This window comes from Sciurus carolinensis, chromosome 8 (assembly GCF_902686445.1).
Source record: "Sciurus carolinensis chromosome 8, mSciCar1.2, whole genome shotgun sequence".
NCBI classification, from domain to species: Eukaryota; Metazoa; Chordata; class Mammalia; order Rodentia; family Sciuridae; genus Sciurus; species Sciurus carolinensis.
The window spans coordinates 97,404,653-97,427,881 of NC_062220.1; the positions used below are offsets into that span (position 1 = coordinate 97,404,653).

The following is a 23,229-nucleotide window of genomic DNA, read 5'->3' on the forward strand; positions in this document are numbered from 1 at the left end:
ATACAATCGTTCTTTCAAAAAGCCAGTTGAATAAATATTTCATAAATCTAAACAACAACATAAAATAGGAAAAACACAGCAAGATACATATGTAAGACAAGAGAATTAACAGTGGATATGAAGGAGATTAAAATAATAGAAGAATGTCATATATAATTCTATTTGAATATACTTGAAAATTTTGGCAAATGAGTGATTTATAATGCAATATGAATCCTCCAAATTGCCTAAGAAATAATTAGGATATCCCTATGAAAATTATAAAATTATTTAAAAATTCTCCTAAAATTAAAAAAGAAAAATCACTCCCAGTGCAGATCATTATAATAGTAAATTATTTCAAATTTTCAAGAGACATATATTCCCTTGCTACATATATTATTATAGAGATAGAAACAAAACAACCAGAATAATTTTGTGAACCAGTTGTGATCCTGATAATCAAGTATAATCCAAAAATTGAAAAAAAATTGGAAACTATTTTTAAACATAATAGTTGTTAACACAAAATACTCAATAAACTGCTCTGAAGCCAAAACTCAGTTCAACAGATGAATTAAAGATCTCAGAATGTCCTTGACCTGAGCCCAAAGATGCTTTATGAGGAAACTTATTTTCATGATGCTTTGTACACATAGGTTAACTAAAAGAAAAAAAATGAAAATAGCACATTAAAATTATTTTCTGATTAAAAACAGTTCTTACTGAATTGTGAGTTTTTGTATAATAAAGTTGATTTCTCTTAAACCAATACCAAATATCCTACAAATAAATATCTTTCTTAAGTAAAATACCAGGAACATCCCAATTAAAATCAAGACTAAGATGAGAATGACTAATATTGTACATATTCATATTCTTACAGTGTTATGCAAAGCAGTCATAAATAGAAAGGAGGGGATAGCTTTTATTTGTTAAAGGAATGAATATATATGTGTAGTCCTAACAGAATTGAATGAAAACTCAATGGTTTTTCTATACAAGAACAATAATCATATAATTTGACACATACAATGTGACTATAGAAAAGGAAAATAATTTCATTTACAAAAGAAACAAAACAAAAAATATTTGAAATTTGTAAACAAAAATGTCTGACAATAATAAAAGAAAATTTAAATAAATCAAGAGAAGCAAGTTTCTTGATAATGACACTGAATACAATAAAGATGACATTTATTCTCTCTTCTTTGTATTTTAGAATTTGAAAATTGATTCTGAAGTTCATCTAAAAATTAAACATCTGAGAACATCTAAGAAAATTTTGACAAAAAGTAATAGAATATAGAGAATTTTTATCCTAAAATATTATATAATATATGCATTATATATTATATTTTATATACTATATTAATATAATTTATATGTAAGTTATATTTATTAATATGTGAAATATAGATGTATAATATAAATATCATACATTATATATGTTATAAATATGTATATATACTTAAAATGTATATACGACATTATATATCATCATACATATGGTCCAAAAACAGATCTGAGATTCCATTAGAAGTTATTTTTTTGATTTAGAGAAGAAAGTATAATGCACAAATGGTTATTCAAGTAATTGTGCTTTGAAATTTGACTATTTGTGAAAACGTGAGATTTTCAGTTAATGCTATACACTCATAAATCTAGATAAATTATACAATTCCTTGAAAACAAAATCATAGAAAATTTAAAAGTTGGTACATATGTCTTTTCATGGTTGGGGAAGGAATTTCTTATCATAAAAGTTATAGAATAAAACAGAAGATAAATATGACTGGATAAATTTTTAAAAATCTTTTAAAAATCAACACTAATAAAAATCAAAGAAATAAATTGTGGAAAAATATGTGGTATGAGTACAGTTTGAAATCAGGAAGACTGACAAATTTTATTTTGTTTAACTTCATAAATTTCATCACCAATGAAATGGGGTAAAATAGCATGCTTGGTTGTTAAAAGGTTTGGAAATAAAGTATGTATCTCTAGTAGAGTCTGATACTCAACAGAATAACTGTCAGCTATTTTCTTTGAAATTATTACTTGTATATATATATGTAACAAGTTTAATGAGAAAATTACTTAGACCCTTGCAATAGAAAGACAGGCAAAGCAAGTGAGTAATTCATAAAAGGAATGGCTCAATTAGCCAATAAACTTGAAAAATTTAACCTTGTTAATGAGATGCAAATTAAAACATTAATAAAATGCCACTTTCCATTTAATAAATTAGAAAGAATTAAATATAATACAAGAGAGCCTTTCTCATACCCTGGGAGCATAAATTTTCCACCACCTGATCTTGAAGGTAATTTGGCAACAGTCCACACTCTTTTAACCTGTAATTTTGCTTCTGTGAATGTATTTAAAACTGTCAAAATTTTATTTTTGTGTGAATAATTGGACACATATTAAATCAAAGGACTCCATACTTTTCAATGACCCAGACTTATCAATAAAAATAATTTTTACAACGTATTCTTAATGTACGTATATTTCTGTGTCTATGGTTCTTTTTATACTATTTGTTTTAACCACTAAAAACCATATGAAACAGAATTGAAAACATTGAAATAAGAGTAGAATTCTAATACTTTCTTCCTGCACTTCAATGCATTGTCTTATAAAATGTACACGTACCTCATTTCAAAGTCCACTATCCAGGATACTCTGCCATTAGAAGAGTTAAATAACTCATGGCACATCCAACAGAGCAAATATTATGTAGCTGTTTGAAATCACAATTTTGGATAAGATTCAGTCTTGAGAACATGGTTACAATATAATTAATAATGTCAGTAAGGGCAAATATAGTTCCTAACTGACTTACCATTATAACCCCAGCACCTAGTCAGGAGCACGTTAGGCCCTTGCAAATACTTACTGAATGAAAAAGTAAATTATAAAAACAGGATACTAACTTGTTTATGCAATATGATTGAAAAACATTAAGAAAAATAAAGGCTGTATACATACATATTACATATGCATTTAAACATGTACATTTATGTATATATATATATATATATAAATACAACTATATACATAATTTTCAGAAATTCAAGGCAGATATGGATAAAAAAGGAGTTTAAAAATGTAATATGCCTGTCAAATCAAATGGCAATTTTGAAAGGAAATAAGTCTGAAATATAGAAAATATGAAATAAGTAGTTCAAGATCACAAGTTTTATAACTCAGAAGACAGAATAAGAGGAAATGGTAAAAGCTTTTCTCTTAAATTATTACAAATTTGTATACTACTATGGCATGCTTCTAAATGCTGGGAAAATTTCATAACACTTTCCTTCTTAATCCTCAGAATACACCTTTGCTGTAAAGGTTCTCACACTTCAGCATTCATAAGAATTTTCAGAGAAATGTGTTAAAAGCATAGATTTCTCAGCTCCACCCTCTGAGATTCTGAGTTAGCAGCTCTAAGGAAGGGTCCAGGAATCAATATTTAAGAACTCCATGCAGGTGGTTCTTATCCAGAGGATTGGGGAATCACAGATAGAAGGACCATATAGGATCTGGAACCTTCTTGACATTTCCCACGGCAAGTTTGAGTGGTTCAGAATGGATGACAATTGATGGACTAGGACTGAAGTTGGGACCTAAAAAGCATACGCTTCTTCCTTGTGTCAACCACCAGCCAAACATTACATTAACAAGAGGGCTCTTAAAAGCAGCAGTTCCTAAACCAGAGTCAATATAAGCCATTAATAGTGGAAAAGGGGCTTTTTATTTTGTGAAATTATGTCAAAACACCCCAAATGCAAGTCATCAAGTGCTCAAGAAGAGAGTTGCTTGGAGTGATCTAGCAAAGGCCCCTTCTAGAACAATGCCCAAGCTGTGGGGAGGGACATCATGCCTGGAGGGTCCTAGAGATGACATTCCTTTCTGACAAGCTCAAGGTTGTACTTGGTTTTTAAGCACCACTGGAAAGTGACAGAGAATTTAAAGCAACTTTTCTAAGACTGTACTGAGAGCTAGTCAAGTGTCAACAAAAATGGACTTCAGTGATGTTAGGAACCCGCTCCATTCCCTGACCACCTGTGACCCAGGGGACTTTCATGATAATCTGTTCGAGTTGAACAGACAAAAAGGAAGCAGCCGGTGCTTGTTCTGGAAAGGCAAGAAAATGCAAGAGGTGATTCATTGATTTCATTTGATTAATTTCACACATTAAAAAAATTAGGTTGCTATCAAGACTGTTGAGGTAAGGTAGTTAAAAAAAAAGTGGTCTAAATTTGCTCTTTTGTCATTGAAATTTGAGATTTGAGTCACGAAAAATTTCCCTGGTTCTGAAGAAAAACAACTTTTATATGGCTAGCAGGCTTTTTACAACATTTTATTTTTAATTAAAAATGTATTTTGTGCCCAAACTACCAGTTTGAGTTTCCTACAAAGCAATCTTTTGAAAGGCAAGTATGATTCTGTCCTGTCTTGCTCAAAACCCTCAAGTGGTTTCTTCTCACGTTTAGAATTAAGTCCCAAGTCCTTGGAGTGGCCCAGAAGGTCTCACATGACCTTGCCGTTGTCTACTTCTCTGACACCCATGCCCACTCACTCCACAGCCCCAAAGATCTCTCTAGTCCCCAGACAGCACCTCACAGGGTCCCAGGGCAAGGCCTTTTTCTCCACGGTTTCCTGTGGTGTCCACGTGACCCCTCAGTCCCTGTGGTCTCTGCCTGAGCGTCCCTTATCTGTGAGACAATTCTGGTTACCTTATACAGTTGTCCTTCCATATCTGTGGTTCTGCTTCTGCAGATTCAAACAACAACAGATTAGAAATATATATATATATATTATATATATATATAATATATATATTTTTTTAATGTATCTGTACTGAATTTGCACAGACATTTTTATTGTCATCATTCCCTCAACAATACAGTATAATGACCATTTATATACATTTACATTGCTTTAGGTATTATAAGTAATCTAGAGGTGATTTCAAGAATACAGGAGCACCTGTAAATGCAAAGATACACCATTGATATAAAGGACTTGAGCAACCCAAGGATTTTGTTCCTGGAACAAATTCCTCACAGAAACTGAGGGATCACTGGATAGATGACACACATCCCTTGGCATAATGTATATTCTGATTTGTTTATTTATTTATTTATTTATTTTTGTGGCACACATCACTACCCAACATCATGATGTTTACTTAATTATTTACTTGGCTTTTGTCAGTCTTCCTCATTAGAAGTTTAGATGCAAAAATGCCCTGGACTTGATGAGTGTTGTTCACTGATATGTTCCCATTGCCTAGAGAACTGGGTGAATAGCCACTGCTCACTCAAATATATATATATGCTAAAAGAATGAGTAAATATTATTAAAAACACTAATATCAAAGTTAAACGAGAAGTCAAAATGCCAATAATCCTTTACAACAACAAATCAAATTGTTTTCCACTGGACTTTTAAAAACATAGTCTAAGTTTAAAAGTCTATTTTTTATATCTCAAAGTTAGGAATTTGTTTCCTATCTCAATGCTGATTTGAATTTACTTTTCTGCTTTTTTTTATTTGTTCTTTTTACTTATACATGGCAGTAGAATGTATTTTGGCAAACTATACATACATAGAGTATAACTTATTCTAATTAAAATCCTATTCTTGTGGTTGTACATGATGCAGAGTTACTCTGCTCATGTATTCAAATGTAAGACAAGAAAAGTTATGTCTGATTAATTCTACTGTCCTTCCTATTCCCCTCCCCTTTCCCCCTTCCCTTCGTTTCCCTTTGTCTAATCCAATGGACTTCTATTCTTCCCCTCCCCACCTTCCCTTGTTGTGGATTATCATCCACATATCAGAGAGAACATTCAGCCTTTGACTTTTTGGGGATTGGCTTATTTTACTGAGCATGATGATCTCCATTTCCATTCATTTACTGTCAAATGCCATAATTTCATTCTTCTTTATGACTGAGTTATGTCTGCTTATTTTTAATCAAAAAAAGATTCCTTGCTTATTTTAAGTATTCTGCGGGCTTGATTTTAGTTTTGGTGGACACAGTAAGAAAATGAGTGCCCATGGGTAGCCCTCTGGGCACTTCAAGATCTGAAAGCCAAGGGCAAGCCTTGTAAACATAGCACAGTCCCAAAAGTCATCCCAGCAGGAGCCCCTGTTAGTGGGCATGGAGGAAGTTGGATATGTGGGCCCTAGGAGTTGAATCATGTGAAAGTAGGAGAACCCAGCAATATTCCATTTCTTATTTGTTTTGTGTAGGAAACAGAACATTTCAGAAAAATACATGTAGGTGTGGAGATATAGTGCAGAAGCTCAATCGAGTAGAATGAAAGGGTTGTGTAATGAGTAGCTAGGGCCTACTGAGACTTCTTGAGGCACTGACCCATTACTGTCATTGGTGCAGATTGCTCTTACATACTTGTGTTTGGGATAATTCAGCTGGCATTGAATTGAAGTTGTCTTTATTCAATCTGTGAAGTGTTTGTCTAAGTAAATTAATGGTAGAGGGGTGGGAATGGCATAAATGGAGCCTTCTCAACCCACTTCGAAGAGCCCATTGTTTATAAAGTCTTCAGCACATCTGGTTTGATATGATTTTAGGAGTATGTCTTACTGATTTGTTAAGATGGGGTGTTTTCCTTATTTAACACATTATCCATGCTACCTGTGGTAGGTGCTTGAGGGCATTAATGGGGCAATTCTTTAAAAATTCTCAGTGACATATTGAAGTGAATCAAATATTTCATCTGCCCCATTGTGGGTTCAACACTTTACTGCCAGCAATCCCACAAATGACTGTGTGGATACCTTGCTTAAGGTGTGATTTGCAGAATGGGAGGTAGTGGGTCACCAGTTGACAATTATTTCCCTAAAATTAGGAATTAAGCCTAGAAAACCCCAGTTATAACTCCCTGGGTGGAGCAAAATGTTTGCTCCGTAGTAACCAGAATGATGTCAAACCAGTGCACAAAGAAAGGATGTTGTGTTTGTGTATACACATGCCTTGTCCATGTGCTTAGAACACATCACATCACATTTTACCAAGAAGGAAGATAAGTACCAAGAAACTGTTATAACTCAAATATAATATACTAAGGCATATTGAAGATGCTGCACACCATCCCTCTTTTCCTTTACTGGTGTCTACTAGTTGGTAAAATTTTTGATGGTAGCAAATGTTTCTTGATCTTTCCATTCCCCATAGTCCCTAGCACAACACCTTGTATATAATGAACTGTCAATAAATATTTGTTGAATTGCATCAGTTTTGTCTTAGGCAGACCCTGATTCGGAACCGTCCCCAATTCATTCAAACTAAAGATATAAAGACTGACCTGACTTTAAATTGCCCTCAAATTCCAAGGCTAGAGATTTAAAGAAATTATTTAGGTAAGCCTCTGTTTATAGTTTAGATCAGAAACAAATCAGTCAAATATCTCTAATAGAAGTTAATAAAGATAGCTGATGGGGTGGGGGAGAACCCACAAAACACAAAGCTCCCAGTCCCAGTTCGTTCGTGTATTTGCAAGAGCCCAAATCCTCAGGAATGAGAAGATTTAGCTAATCTTTCCAATCACATTCTCCCTCCCTCCCCACTCCCACCTCCTTGGAATTATGTTATCTCTGCTCATCTTAAAAGCTCCGAAGCCTTTTGAATTGGGGAGGCATTCAAAGGACACTCAAGGGTCACCCCTGGAATATTAAAGGAGAGTGGATTACAGGAGAGAGAGGGCAGGGAGCTGAAGGGGCTGGACAGAGAGGAAACAACACAGGCAGTCAGACAGCTGCCCTGGCTGGGAGGAAGGGGAGGAAGCAGCCAGGAGCAACCCACCCATAGGAAGTGTTCCAGCGAGAGCCATTGCTGTCTGGGAGCAGAGGACAGAAAAAATGTGTATTAGCGAAATCAATTAGGCAACGGCCTTTTGAACAGAAGGGAGATGGCTCCTTTCAAGAACGTGGTGACATCAACCTCATGAAATAAAATTAAAAGCCAGATACTGTTTTAATTCAGAGATAAAATTTTATGGAATTTACAGCCCTCTGACAGTTACTTATTTCTTAAAATAATAAACCTTTAGGATTTATGGAGCAAATTCCTTCTCAAAAGACTTCCAAGTAATTTAGTTTTTAAAAACCTAACAATTTTTTTGACCTTTCTTCTGTTTTTTTATAGATATCGATTCTTGTTTTTGTTTTTCAAATAAAATCAATGGCTATTTAGTGAGGGCTTATTATGTGCCAAGCACCATCCTCATGTCAGGAGTGGGAAGATACAAAGATGGGTTTCCCACTGCTTAGTGGTGCTTACTTAGTGATTTATTTTCTGTGTATGTTGGGGGAGTGGATGGGGAGGTAGATTATGTATTCCTTTGAAACTCTGATGAAGGCTAAGGAGCTTCTCCTCAATAAAGTACACAAACATCCACACCTTGTCAAAAGGGCCACAGACAAAGAACAGGGAGCAAGCAATACAGAAATCTATTATTACCATGCAGTTGGCTTGTTCTAAGCACTATTTGTGAATTATTTATTTAATCTGCAAACCCATCCCATGAGGTGGATGCTATTATTAACCTCTCCCCCGCCCCCCCCCCCCCCCCCCCCGTTTTCCTCCCAGGGAATTGAAGACTCAGAGAGATATTAGTCCCCTGCCCCAGATTGCTCAGCAGGTAGAAGATGACCTCATGCCTGAACACAGGCTCTCTGGCCCTAATGCCCAAATGCTTACCCTTGGTACTGTGGCACTGGGAAGTGGGGGTTAGCAAGGTCCTAGTTGAGACTAGATGCAGTTAGCCCACTGTGGTTCAAAGAGCATTTGTGTACAAGTTACACCAGGATACTTTATTGACACATGTCAGAAAAATCACCTTAACAATTTTACAATCATTATCATGTGAAAGCACATTCTATGGTTGTGCAGTGCCCACTGGGTGTCCCAGGTCAGGGAAAGTCAGATCAGGGTCTGAATGTAGAGGACCTGGTGTATTAGGCAGGACTTTGTACCTAACTCAGAAGAGATTATAGACACAATCAAGTTTTGAATTGGATTTCTAGGAATATTAGTCTGTCAGCAGGGGGCAGGATGGATTTTGCTATTTATTTATGGAAATTTGAAACTATAAGGAACCAGACATTTTGTGAAGAAGAAGTTTTTCTCCTCAGGACTTATGATCTTTTTCATGCAGAATGGAAGGACAGAATTAGAGGTATATACATAGTTAATGTCATAATTACTTAAATAAGTATTTTTCTCTAAGGAAAATGATAGAATTAGAACATTTGTAATAAAATCATATTTGGAAAATGCTGTGTATTTGATGGTACAACTCCTGAATGGCCATGAGGCGGCTGGGGACAAAAGCTAATTGTGTAGTAGGCTCCCCTTGGTGAGTCTGAGATTCTTGCAGGCTGAACTTGGCTTGGACAGAGCCCTGAGACTGAGCCCAGAAAAGGCAGGCCCTTTGCCCATCCGGGACCCCTCAGGTCTGCGACCTTGGCCTCTTTGAACTTATTCCCTGGGCCAGTGTGGTAGCAACTCTTCTCCCATTCAACTTCCATCTGAGGGGAAAAGAGACCATCCTTTTCCTTCCATTGTTCCTATTACATTCTTCAATTTGTTCAGTTTAAAACAAGGTAACATCTTCATACAAACCTAACTCACTTCCATATCTGGAAGCGGAATTCAGGTCAGTGTATATATGTGTGTGCAGAACTAGAAAAGTAAGATAGCCAGGGAAGCTTAGCTGCATATTTCAGATCTGGTTAAATGTATGTTTAAAATATTAAAAGTATCAGTCACAGGCAATTCTTGCCCTTAACTTCCCTTCTTCCCCTCTGCCTTTTTTCCTTCCTCCCTCTCTTCCTTCATTTCTTCTTTCCTTTCTTCCTTCCATCCTATCAGCCAAATCAATCAACACACATTGATTGAGAGTCGATTTTGTATCAGACACAGTGTCCAGTTTGGGGGATTCTGAGATATCTCTGCCTACATCTCAGCTGTAGGCTCTAATGCCTAAATGTTTTGAAAAGGTCAAAGATTAACCAATAGAAAAACTGTCAAAATTTTATCTTCAGCACATAAAATGTACTGCAAATATGCTATATGGCCAGGCCTGTGAAACCCTCTCTTTAAGTATACTGAACACTCCATATGAAATAGACGAGAGGAGCCCATATGGTTTTTAAAAACTGGGAATGGTCACTTCAATTCTCCCCTGCTTCCCTTTGAGGTCCTGGGGGCAAGTCCCTAAAACCCTTAGGGCTTCTCAGTGCTTCGTTTGAAAATCCTAGGAGAGAGACCAGGCCTTTTCATTCTGGGAATTGCCTGTCATTCATTTTTGCAGCATTTTACAAATGTTGAGATCACACAACACACACACATGCACACACATTTTGCTGAAATATTTAAGACACTAGAAAGTAAGCTTTAATTAGGACAAAAATTGGATGCTCACTCCTTGTAACTCCTGAGTAACTGTACATTTCGATTGTTATATGTAAATACTTTAATCTGAGTTGTATTCTGATTAAATCCTGATACCTATTTGAAGCCATCAGATTATGAAGAATGTATGAATATAGGGTATGTGTATGTAATGTCAATACTCCTGTATAACCCCATTACCAAAGGACCAGATGTAGATGAGCCTGGATTGAACACTTATTGATGCTTTTACACAAAGGCAGCAGAAATTGAATTGATGGTGCTATTAGGTTGTCAATACCAGTGTCTTCCTTTCTTCCCAGATAAGTATACATGAAGCGTTGTCCATATAGTCATTTTAACCACCTGGGAGCAAAGAAGCTGTAGAAGTTCAAGGTGATGATTCAGACGAGGTGTATCCAACTGCACTGCCTTCTGGATGCTTTGTAGGAGTCCAGGACTGACAGACTCTTGCTTGCTTGATTTTTATGTTGCTATCTCAACCTACAGGTGGTGTTGATGAACTGTTTTGCTTATTTATTTGCTCATATATTTTTAAATACAGCTGGAGTTGCCTCTAAGTATAAGCATAATTAAGGGATTGTTGCACTCATGGTGAGATTTGGAGAGGTATAGAGACCCTAGGTGAATATTGACAGGGGAGAATGAAATTGCACACTTATCTGAAGTTCAACTAAAATACAAGAGACTCTTAAACTGTGTCCATATGTAAAATTTATCATTGGTAAAGGAAATACCTTCCTCTGACACAAAAGAAAATCAAATATTTTGCTGTCTCAGTTTTTTCCTTTCAAGATGATTCTGGACATTCATTTTAACCAAATATTCCCTGACTGATTGGGAACTGGTAGAGAAGGCAAATATTGTAATTTTCTCAGGTCCACCTTCTGAACTAGGGTTCTGGATCCTTTTTCACTTTGCAATGACCTTGTCTGCCTCTAAGACAGTATTCATTTAACTAGGGGTCATTACCCAGTATGGTAGGTTGTGTCAAAGGTAGTCTAAGTCAAAAATTGTATGCACAACTCTACGGTTCTTTTTGGTAGATAACAGATGCTGGTTAATAGTGATGGTTGGGAGTTTGCTAAATTCTCAAAGTCTTGCAATTTGGCTACAAGAAAAACAAAATCTCAGTCCAAAAGCTGTCATTCATTGAGGTATTCATTAAACACACTTTTATTATCCACCATCCCTAAATGGTTCATTTAGCCTGCCTGTAAACATGAGTTCATAGTTCTGTTATTTTAAGTGAATCTAGTATACCTTGCATGGGAAGTTAATTAATGAAAATATGGCATGTGTCCAGAGGTAAAGTCTGTTTCTCTCACACCATCACTACATCAGGCAACTAATCCCCTCAGATCCAAAGATTGGATTTGGGACAGTTTGGGGCCAAACCTTAGGCAACTAGCCCCAAGGGCACAGGCAATAGGACATGACAGAGTCTTATCTATCAAGATTCAATAATGGGGAAAGTCTCCAAAATATGTTAGCCAATACGCAAATCTCGAATATGACTAATTTAACTAAATGAGAGCCCACTTCTAACCTCCATTGATGCTGATCCTTAAGGCATCAATTCTACCCAAATTAATATAAACTGTACTCAATAGAAAAATGCAGGATGAGGGAGTGTTAGTGAACACAGGTGAGGTAGTTGCAGAGCTGTGTTGTTCAAGTCTGGAGTGTGGCAATTCTGATTAAACTTTAGTTCTGGAGTGTGAATGATGATTAAAACATCTTACTGAAACAAGGTCAGAGTTGAGGAGTCAGCAAACATTTTTTTTTTTTGTAACAGGACAGGTAGTAAATTAAGATATTGTAACCTACAAGCCAAAATCCAGGCTGCCCCTTGAGGAAGGGGCATGATATCCAGAGAGGCAGCTACCCTCATGTAACTTCTGAGGAAGGTGGGGGCTAGGAAGTGAGTGCCTTGGTCTCAAAGGGAGGATGTGCACACAACTATCACAGCATCCACAGCAGTGTACATTTGGGTCTTCAACTCCAATGATTTGCTGACTCTTTCTCCAAACCAAAGGCATAGAAGGAAAAGCAACCCCCAGTCAGACGCCTTAATGTGGGAAGCAGTACTGTAGAGAACAGTGTGTCTGTATAATGCTTTCTTTCACAACACATTCATATACATTGTCTGTACATTATCTCACTCCAGTCTCACAGTATTTTCCATGAGATGTTGTATGGACACCAAGATGGAAGAGTTAGCAATTCTCTCTCGTTGGTAGATAGGACTAGATCAGGGAACATCCATGAGGTCCCCTGCAATCTCTTCACTAGGTTTTGCTTGGTTTTCACAGAATGATTATTTGGAGACAGGGTTACATAAAATTTCAGCCACACTAACTGTAATGGGATGGGGAAAGAGAATTATTAGGAATATTGGGCTAAGGATCCAGATTGGGATCAATATTTTGTTGTGGAAATCTGTGGGACAATCAAGAATATTTATCTATAGACTTTGTCATTAATTTTGATGAAGATTTCTGTCTATTAAATATTTGCTAGAAATGTGGTATTGTCTGCTTTTCTCAAAACAATTTTGGTTTGTTGTCCAAGACACCAAATTTGAAATAAAATAATCAATAGAGGATGAATTTATGATGCTTTTAGTATTGCTCTTTGATCTTCCTAAAATTTCAAACTTTTCAACAATAAATGTATATACTGATACTGGTAGAAAAAAATCATAAAAATAAAAATTCTTATTTCAAAAAGACTTGTACAGAATCTTTAAAAGTTATTTATAGAATGAGGAAATACTAAATGGTAAAAAATTAGAAATTCTTAAACTTTTGGGGGAAATATTTTTCAGTATAAAAATAAATTGGCAATTAAATTACTTAATATTTGGTACTCGATAGGAAAATTGGTAACAAAAGACATGCTTGAAGTTACCTTTACAACAAACCCACCACGTTCTAGTTTCTTTCTCATATACATATGATTTTGATTTTTACCTCTTTTCAGTGGGAGAAATTAAACACAAAATATGATGCTGTGTTTACATCTTAAATTGGCTGTATGTAATTTGTTTTTACATTTTTCCCCCCAAATTGAAATGAGGCCTTTTAAGAGGGGGGAGAGATCCAATACATTTTTTCTTTCCAGTGTACATAATTTTTCTATTAATTCTATAAATAGATTTGTTGTTTATAACTTTACCATACTCTGATGTTTCACAACCAAATGCATTGTTTTTTCTTTTTTAAGCCTGCCTATCTTGTTTACATTTTCCTCAAAGCTGCTCTGACTGCTGTAGTTGGTTTGTACATATACAAAAATATGCTGGACCTATTTCAGGCTCAGTTTAGAGGGGTCTGGTATTTCCATTGAGTGGCTGCCACTGGACATGGATGCTTTGCTGAGTTAATGATCTTGCTATCTTTAGTTTCTCTGACCATAAAATGAGAATGATTATGCTTACAAAAACTCTGTTGGTTAAATTATTGAAGACCTTGAGCTGAATTATATCTTTGTTTAACTGGCATTATTTTTAGCAGCCTGGTAAAGCCCTAGTTGAATTCTCCACCTTAATGTAGCACCCTTTATCTACTCTTCAAATAAATATTCACAACAGAATATACTAGGACATCTCCAATTAAACATTATATTAAAGGATATCAGAAATTAGTTTATGGTGAGAGTTTATGCAGTTGATCTCTTCTAAACCACATACAAATGTATACTGATTGCACATAAAAGAATTTTTAAGGAATATTAATTAGGTTAATATTAGAATGTGAGAAGTACTAGGCAGATAGTTGCTTCTGGAAGTCTTTCCTATTGTAGAATTGCTAAAACTTAATACTATCATTTACAGATAATCTAAGCTGGCACATCCTGGGTCTATTAGTACCATTATAATTTTGTAAGGAAAAGGCCTTCCACCATCAGGGAATTTTGGGAAATGCTAGGTTGAACAGAGTTAGATGGGTTTCTTCCCTGGTAGATTCCCTGCTTATTTTCCACATGAGTACAAAAGCAGAACTCATTTACGGTAGAGCATCTCTGAAAAAAAGTGTTTTGTGGAATGCTTTTTGGAAAATACTGTTCCCCCCTCAAAATCTCTTCATCTTTCCGGATGAGAAAACCAAGACCCACAGTAGTTAAGTGGATTGCTACATTTAACTAGTGAGTGAAGCCAAACACAAGGTTGCATGTTTGATGCTCTTTGATGTCCTGTCTCCTGTACCATATTGTCCCACAGATTTCACTCAAGCAGAGTCAGCCAGAAAAGTGTTTTGTTCACATACACACTCCCCCCACACACACATACATACATACTTGATACTGGGGATTGAACCCCCAGGGACACTTTACCACTGGACTACATTGCCAGCCCTTTTTAATTTTTAATTTGAGACAGGGTCTTGCTAAGTTGCTGAAGCTGGCCTTGAACTTGTGATCTTCCTACCTCAGCCTCCAAGTCAATGGGACTATAGGTGTGCACCACTATGTCCAGCTTCCAGCTAGTTCCTTTATTCTGTAGGGAAGAAGATACTGCACAGCCTGCTCTGGGAATTGATCATCCTGACTTTAACACTCAGCATAGCCACACAGGTTCTTTGGTCCATAATTTAAGTTCTGGGATGCCCATGAATTACTATATCCATGAGTCTTGTTTTTGATTTTGTTTTTTCACCAGGTGCCTATTATGAATATGAAAAGATGCTGATCTTTGGCAATAAATCTACTAGGGTTCAAAATGCAGCTTTACCACTTAGCTGTGTGTTTCTGGGCCAAGTCAGTTAGCCTCTCTGAACCTCAGTCCATAAAACATTGGATACTCTGAAGAACTTGTCTATTAAAGGCATTTAATAAATGGGACTTATCTTTATTCTTTAACAATGCCTGAAGGAGACTTAAAAATTATTGTGCAGTTCTGATGTTGATGCTATTCTTTTGTTTGTTATAGGACATGGTAAAGCTTTTTGTTGAGACTTTGCTAATGGAAACTACCTCTCAGCTTCTCTTTTTTCACCATCTTGAATACTTAAGATCTCTGATGACCTGCGAGTGTCCTGCATTAGCACAGCCTATGCCCCATTCTTGTACCTTTGACACTGTTCCATATTGAATCAGTCACTTTCTTCTATCAAGGTTCCTAAACAAATTGCAGGGAAGTTTCCATTTTCAGAATTTTAAGAAGTCTTCATCAACCCTATTTTATTTTTCACTCTCACTAGCTATTTCTGTTCCTGTTTGTTGCTGCAGTGATCCTTGTACAAGCTGAAGCTACAGCTCTCTTACGTTTCTGCAAGCATCTACAAAGGTTCATGTTGGAAAATGCTTTCGTCATTCCAGAAGAAAGGATTTTATAGACTTCCATAGCTCTTTACAGGGAGAGAAAAACTTCTAAGCTGAGTGCTTCTTAAAAGAGGTACTCCCCCATCACTTATAAGACTGTACTCAGTGGTTACTGCTAGTGACACATTTTCAAATGGACCCCCCAGTGACTGCAGCTGTGATTAAAAGCAGTCTGTTCTCTGCCTTGCGGGGGTTTGCTGTTTAACCATGTCATGTATGTACGTATGGGTGTGTGTATGTCTCTCTGTGTGTGTGTGTATCATATACTGTAACTGAATCATGGAAAACAAAGTGTTTCATAAGGTGAAAAATCAAGTAAGTACTCGAATGACAAACTCAATTTTATAAGCTTAGGTCACTGAGAGGCACTAGTTGGGAACCTAACCATGTATGAAGAACATAAAATAATTTAAGGAAGAAGAGCTAATGGTCAGTGAATACATACCATCTGCCAGTACATCCTTTGCACACATCAGCTGGACTGAGCATCTTAAAGATTTAAGTACATTTGAACTTCACAGCAGCATTTCAGCTCCTCAGTGTGATTTGGGATTCAATTTTGACCCTTCACAAATAAAGCAAGAGAATATTCCTTTTAAAATCTACCCAGATATTCACTGACACATGAATAATCGTGTTTGGCTTATCATAGGAATGCCAATCTCAACAGAAGTTTACCATTAACGTTACCTTTAAAAAACGCTCAAATGAGCAGGGCGGCCACAGAGACCGGGGTTTTCAAAGGCACAAGTCACACTTCTTCCTTCAGATTAGACAGTTGTCAACCTTCTATAAAGTAAAAAGAGTGTTCTAGAATTTTAACCTGGGCTCTCTGCATCATGTGACTAGCGTACTAACAAATGCCACGAGGAAAAGCAATGTTGTTCCCCTCCCTACCCCACTCCACCCTACAACTGAATCAGAGGAATTCAAGCATGCCATCTTTCTTAAAAATCTAGGGAAGAAATCTGGGGAGATTTTGAGAATTGTGTGTCTCCTTTCCCCTCTGCCTGGCTTCCCCCACCCACCTCTAAGTTCCAAACACTCCAAATCCCAGAGACCAAACCCAGTGAATGAGATGCTAATCTATCACCAGCAAATTTAGGCTGACAATACTGTGGATCGACCACATTGATGACATTGATTCTATTTCAAATATTTACAATAGAGCGAGACAAGCCTAATCTATTTCCTAAAGAGTTCAAGGTAGGTATCACCATTTCAGAGGGGGAAAAACAATGGAGAAATGTTTGTGGTCGCTATCTGCAATAATCTGATGCTGACAGAGAGTAGTATTTTATTTAGTAATTAACAGTGTAAAGGGGAGAGGAGCTGTCATGTTGGTTCTTAAGCTGGGGAATGTGATGAAAGATGATATCTGCGATCTCATCCTTTCCACTTGTTTAGGATTGTCAGGATGAGAAATGTCAGCATTATGAAAGCTTGGCTCTGCTCTTGATATGATAAAACCCTTCAAAAGCCAGTCTTTCTCTCTCCCTCGTCCCCCTCCTTTCTAGCTCTCTCTCTGCACTTGCTTTTTTATTTATCCTGTTTTGTTAGATGGCAGAAATATAATTCTTTTCTTTCTTCCTATTATAAGCCACCATTTTTGTTTTATTATATGTTTCACAACCCCTAATGCCCCACTGAAAATTACCTTGTTAAATGACAGTGTTTCAAAGCCATGAATCCTTTCCACCATTCCCTCAGAGGTTTGAAACAGTCAACAGACTGTAAAGAATAAATAATAAAAAAGTATTGATTATTTTGATGACTGTGAGATTCAATTAAGTATTAATTTTGCCCTCCAGTGGACCTATCAAGGTATTCAAAAGGGAGGATTCAGCTCAGCTAAATGCGTGCTGAGTGCTTTAGCCTTAAATAGGGAGAAAATGTGTTTACCTACAGTATTTGAAGAAGAAGTGCATTGATGCACAGAGTCCAATATTTAAGTGCTGTGCAAATTAAGCCCTGGTGACAGTGACATTGTTTTCAGTGGTATGAGTATTGACTAAAGAAGTGCATTTGATGACAGCTTAAACTATTTGTATTGATTAACATTTTCATAGATTATCATGTGTCATATCAAATTCACTTTTCAGGCATGAATACATTAAAAAAAAAAAAAAAAAACAACCACAGGCATACCGCAACCAATGTAATGATGGGACCCGGGAGCAGCTGCCCCACCTGCTCCTTGTGCTGGTCACCTGTTTCCTGCTCAGGAACCATTTAGGCATGAACTTGGCAATAAATAGCTCCCAGATCACGAAAAAAGGGCACTTCTTGCTTTTCCTTTCCTACTGCATCCGATATCTGTGCCAAAGCAATATTATGCATCTTAGTTTGCAATGGAATAAAAGGCTACACTTGGAAAATATTTCTGATCTTAACATGTCCTCCTAAATGAGCTGAAGATAAAGCAGATTTAAATTATTGGGGGGAAATTTGCCTTTTTTTGAGGTGATTTTTGTTTTCTTTTTCTTTAATGCTCTGGGCGTATGATGCTCTAGGTATCCGAATTATTGAACACAGTTTGTAAGTATTTTCCCAATTCCTTTAAAAAATTTTAATCATTTGTTGTGTATTGTTTGCTTTAAAATGTTCATTTGATTTGGGGTCAGCTTCAGTCCCCAATCTGGGACCAGTGAAGTCAACTTCTAAGGCTGCTTATAGAATTTACATAAGAAATATCTTTTATTCCATTGAAAGCATTTCGAGGTCTCTTTTCTCCCTGTCTCTTTTCTCTGCTCTTGGGATAGGGTTTAATTGCTTCTCCCCCAGGGAGAAGGCTTCTTAAAATAGCCCGTGGTTCCTCCATAGGGTGCTCTTTTTGAAAAGGTATGTTGCTGAAGTACAAACCCAGCACTTTCTTTTTTTCTTACTGCATTAAAGACAGAACAAGGTGTAAAAACATTCCGCACAAAAGCACATCCCACAATTAAAGCTGTGTTGGTTAGGTTGCTTTCAAAGAAGTTTTTTTTTTTTTTTTTTCTTTTTCTTTTTCTTTCTCTCTCTCTCCCTCTCTCTCTCCTCCGAAGCTCCTGAATCTCTCACATGCTAGTTGAGCTTTAATAGGGTGGGGAGTAATGGAGAACTCATCGGATCTGTAATAGCTCTTCACTTGACTGCAGCCAGCAATAACAGCGGGAGCAGCCAGAGATAAGAGAGAGAGGAGAGAGGGAGAGTGTGTGTGTGTGGAAGAGAGAGAGAGAGAAGAGAGAGAGGGAGAGGGAGAGAGAGGACACGCACTCTAAAGCTGCCACTTTTTTTCCTCCCCTTCACTCTTTCCCCCCATCCTAGGATCCAATGATAGCTGGACAAGTCAGGAAGCCCTTGCTGTCAGCGCGGAGTGAAATGAATGCGGAGTTGAGAGGTGAGGACAAGGCTGCTACTTCAGACAGCGAGCTGAATGAGCCTCTGCTTGCGCCTGTGGAATCAAATGACAGCGAGGACACTCCCAGCAAGCTCTTCGGTAAGTCTGTCTAGGTATTTCATTTCAGTCCTACCATGTTGTCCGGAAGAGCAATTCAGCCCCCCACCCCCCCTTTTTTTTCCCCTGTTGTTCATTCAATTTTCTCGTAAGTACTAAAGAGGAGCTTCGCATCTTGGAGGTGCTAAGCCACCGAAGCCGATTCCAGCTGCCTGTGAGGATGTCCTCCAAACTTTTACCAACAAGGAACTTATTCGCTGCCCATTTTGACTTGTTAAATGTTGCTGGCATTCCCCAGGCTGGAAATTATTTGAAAAAAAAAAAAAAAAGAAAGAAAGAAAAGAAAGAAAAACGAAAAGAAAAGAAAATGGTAATAGTAATCAGGAAATCAGTTCCATTGTGAGAATTGGTTAACATTTATTGAATAAATATCGACTCGGTTTCGGGTTGCTTCGCAGCCTTTTGTTAAGGGGAAGGAGAGTAAAGAGTTATTATCTGTAGTCAAAAGACTAGAGAGGAAAACTGGAAAATATCGATACAAGTCTTGCTATGCCAGGTAAACAAAGGTGGCTACGGGAGTTGCTCAAAGAAATAAACATTTTATCATCACAGTCAGAATGAATATCTCTTCTTTTAAAAGGGTGTTAAGGGAAGAAAATGGGTCTCTTGAATCCCTCCCCTGCCCCTCTCCCCTTTAACATTATGTTTGTAGCCTCATCCTAAATGTGAAGGCAGCACACGGGACCTTTCAGGAATCTCTGTTTCATAAACAAAACAAGAACAAGCAGAGTGCCACTCCAGCAAAGACATCTGTCATTCAAACAGATGACAGTCTGTAAGCCAACTCAAGCAACTGTGATCTCTAATCAGAAAGGGGAGCGGGTTGTTGAGGCGCCTTCCTGAGTGATAGATGTTGATAGATGTCTCTGCTGGAGAAGCACTTTATGGTTCAGAGTGACATTAGGTTTTCAGAACAATTGCTTCTGAAACACTTGCTTTTAATTATTTTCGAGTGTGTCTGTGTGTGCATGCACACATATCTGTAAGTATACTAACCTGATACAAATGTCATACAGAGAACTGTTTACTCTTAGGTTAAAAAACAGTCATGTGCTTGAACTTTCAAAGACAAACAATATCATTGCACAGATTCTTAAAAGAGTTACTAATTTCGTTTAAAAAATAGACCTTATTTATTTTTTTTTAGTTGCCTTGGTAGTTGTGTGACTCTTGGCCAGTTTCCACAGAGAGATTCTCCCTACTTTTAAATGCTCACTCAAACATCACAGAGGTGCTGCAAAGAAACTTTGCCTTTTAAATTTTTTGTTGGTAAAACACTGATTTGTACTTAAGAATATGACAGATTCAAATGTCAAGAAGTTCTGCAAGTTTACCTTTTCTTCAAGAGGGTTTAATCTCTGATATAAATTTTCCAAACCTATGTGTTAAGGTTTTAGCATTTTCACTCTAAAGAAGTATTTTGTTACGGTTAAGTTTTTATCTACATAGGAAGAGTTATGTTCTAAAAACACTCATTTCATTTGAGGAGGCTAATGATAAAGGTAAAATAAAATTATAAAATAGAAGAAGGCAAAATCATGCTCTAACTCCTCTGAGGCTGAGTATTCTAAGTACTCTGACTTTAAGAAAGTGAATTCAGCACAACTGTAGATACTAATTATTTGTTCATAAACTCTGCATGCTTTTTTTTTTAAAAAAAAAAATGTTTGTAGACTTGGGCTTATAACCCAAATTGTTTTCTTTCAAGCAAACCAGTAGAGGAATGATTAGTTTGGCTTCTCAATATTTATTTAGATATTCTAATGTTGAAAATTATTAATATATTTTTAAATTCTACTTCTTGCTGATTTGCATGTGTAGAGAAATAAACTTTGAAAAATCACAGAGGGTCAAATAGATTTGAATTAAAAGTTTACTGAAAATACATTTTAAGTGAAATCTTTATGATAATCCATATGTTAAGGAGTTATAGTTTAATTTAAAAATCATAGTAAGTTTTGGAAGGCACCCACCATTATTCTGAGATTCTCAACTTCTAAATTTGTGAGAAAGAACCCAACAAAATCTATATCCTATATCTTAGATTCTGTTTATATTTACTTCATGTCTGGTCTCTAGATTATTTTTCAAACACAATGTGAATCTTTCCAGTTAGGTAAAGAAGAAATCAGTAGATTAACAGTTGGGAAACTTGAGAAAAAAATTGAAGACAGTATGAGATAGAAAGAAATCACCCCAATGTTTTTGTAAGTTTTTCTTAGCTACGGGGTCTGTTGTGCTCTTACTTTTAAATATCACTAGGACTTAGTCCTGGGATTCTAGTTCATGTAACTGGCTGAAAACTTTCTCGAATAATTCTCTCTCAGAATTTTTAGCAACTTTGATGACACTATTTAAGGGACTTATTTTTATTTTTTATTTTTGATGTGCATTTGTTCAGGTCTTTATATTTTGCTTTTAGATGTAGTTCAGATTATGTTATTTACTTGATAATGAAGAAGTGCATTCTTCCTGAATAGTTGAGAACATTCATGTTTTTCTCTAAACTATGATTTTTCTAATATGTACTCTCTCTCAAACCATAATTCTTATAGATTATGCACTGTAGTATTGAAAAGTGTTTCTTTGATGAAAAGGGCAGATTAAGGCAAATTATGTGCATATTGACATATTTAATGTCATGGAGAGACATTGCCCAACAATGGGGGACAAGAAGAGCTCAATTTCCCTACTATACCTGAAATTTCAGTATAAGTGGGTTTCTTTATAGGCTATTCCTTCATCCATATCTTGTTCAAATTAACAGTCCAGAGGATGAGCCTGTTTCTCTCACAGTATGGCACCTTCAGCCCAAAACTGCAGGAGAAAGGCTAATACTGATGCCCTCTATGGATAAACAAAGGAAATTCCAGGAACCATTGGGCTTTTTATGCCTCTCCTTAAATTGCACCTCTGCACTTAACAGTATCCAAAGGGAAACATACTGTGCAGAACGTTTCAGTGCTCTGAGCCGCTCAGCATACCAGAAGGAAAAGCAAGAAGCCATATGCCAGCCTAAGTAGAAAGTTCAGAAAAGGGCCCTTGTGCTTTATAAAGTAATTACATCAGAGGAACCGTTTTGCTTAACTTGAACAGCCATGGAAACTAAAGTACACTTAGGAGAGATGAATCCACATTTCATTGAGGAACATGTGGTGAGGTCGTTCGCTGTGATATCATTAAGTGGTGCATTATTTATTCTTGTAAAGCCTGTAGAATAACTATCTCCATTTGTAGTTCATGACTGTATTATGCTAAGCTCTGAGACACAGGAAGCAGTACAGGGGAGCACAGGCTTGCACGTCCAGGCATTATCAGAGAATCTGGTGCTTGTGTCTCATGATACTCTAGCTGCGTGATCAAGTGAGTGATACCACACAGCGCCAGTCGTTGAATTTGTGACTAGTGATGTACATATTGGAAACCATTCTCAAAACTGGCCTTTTGCAAACAATCACCAAAGGAAGAAATTGTTGTGTTTCTCTAGTGACATTTATAGCACTTGTGTCAATGTGGTGCTTCGTTTTTAGTTATGCCCATCAAGAATTCAGTGTTCCACATTCAGTCAAGTTGGATGCTAAAATTCAAATGGTAGCATCAACAACTTGGTCAGGAAAATGGCTGCAGAAAAGATAAAAGTAATATATATCCCCAGAAAAAGATCTGTACTAAAGTTTCCCCATGCACTCTCAGCTGAAGAAGTGAGACCTCATAAAACATGCCCTAAATATTTCCCCATATATATTTGAGATGAAAGATGATTTATTAACAGTGTTTCTCCTGGGAAAATTTTTTATTATTTAAAGTTAAGTCTCATGATTGCTTTCCTTCAAGTTTCAACTACCTTGGGTGGCTGTGTTAGTCTCGGTGGCTTGTTCTGTACATGAATTGGTCTCACAGCTCAGAATCCTGGGCCGAGATGGAAACACAACATTCATAAACATTGTACCTGAAATAAAAATGTGCGATTGGTTTT

The 23,229-nt window shown here is 36.6% G+C and overlaps 1 protein-coding gene across 1 annotated transcript in view; it reads left to right on the forward strand.

Annotated features, from left to right (window-relative positions):
- Positions 1–23,229, forward strand: part of Pou6f2 (POU class 6 homeobox 2) — a 463,599-nt gene that overhangs the window by 87,591 nt on the left and 352,779 nt on the right. Inside the window, exon 2 of the mRNA XM_047561027.1 lies at positions 19,064–19,235. Within this exon, the coding sequence (XP_047416983.1) occupies positions 19,064–19,235 (172 nt within the window). The remainder of the gene's footprint in view (positions 1–19,063; positions 19,236–23,229) is intronic.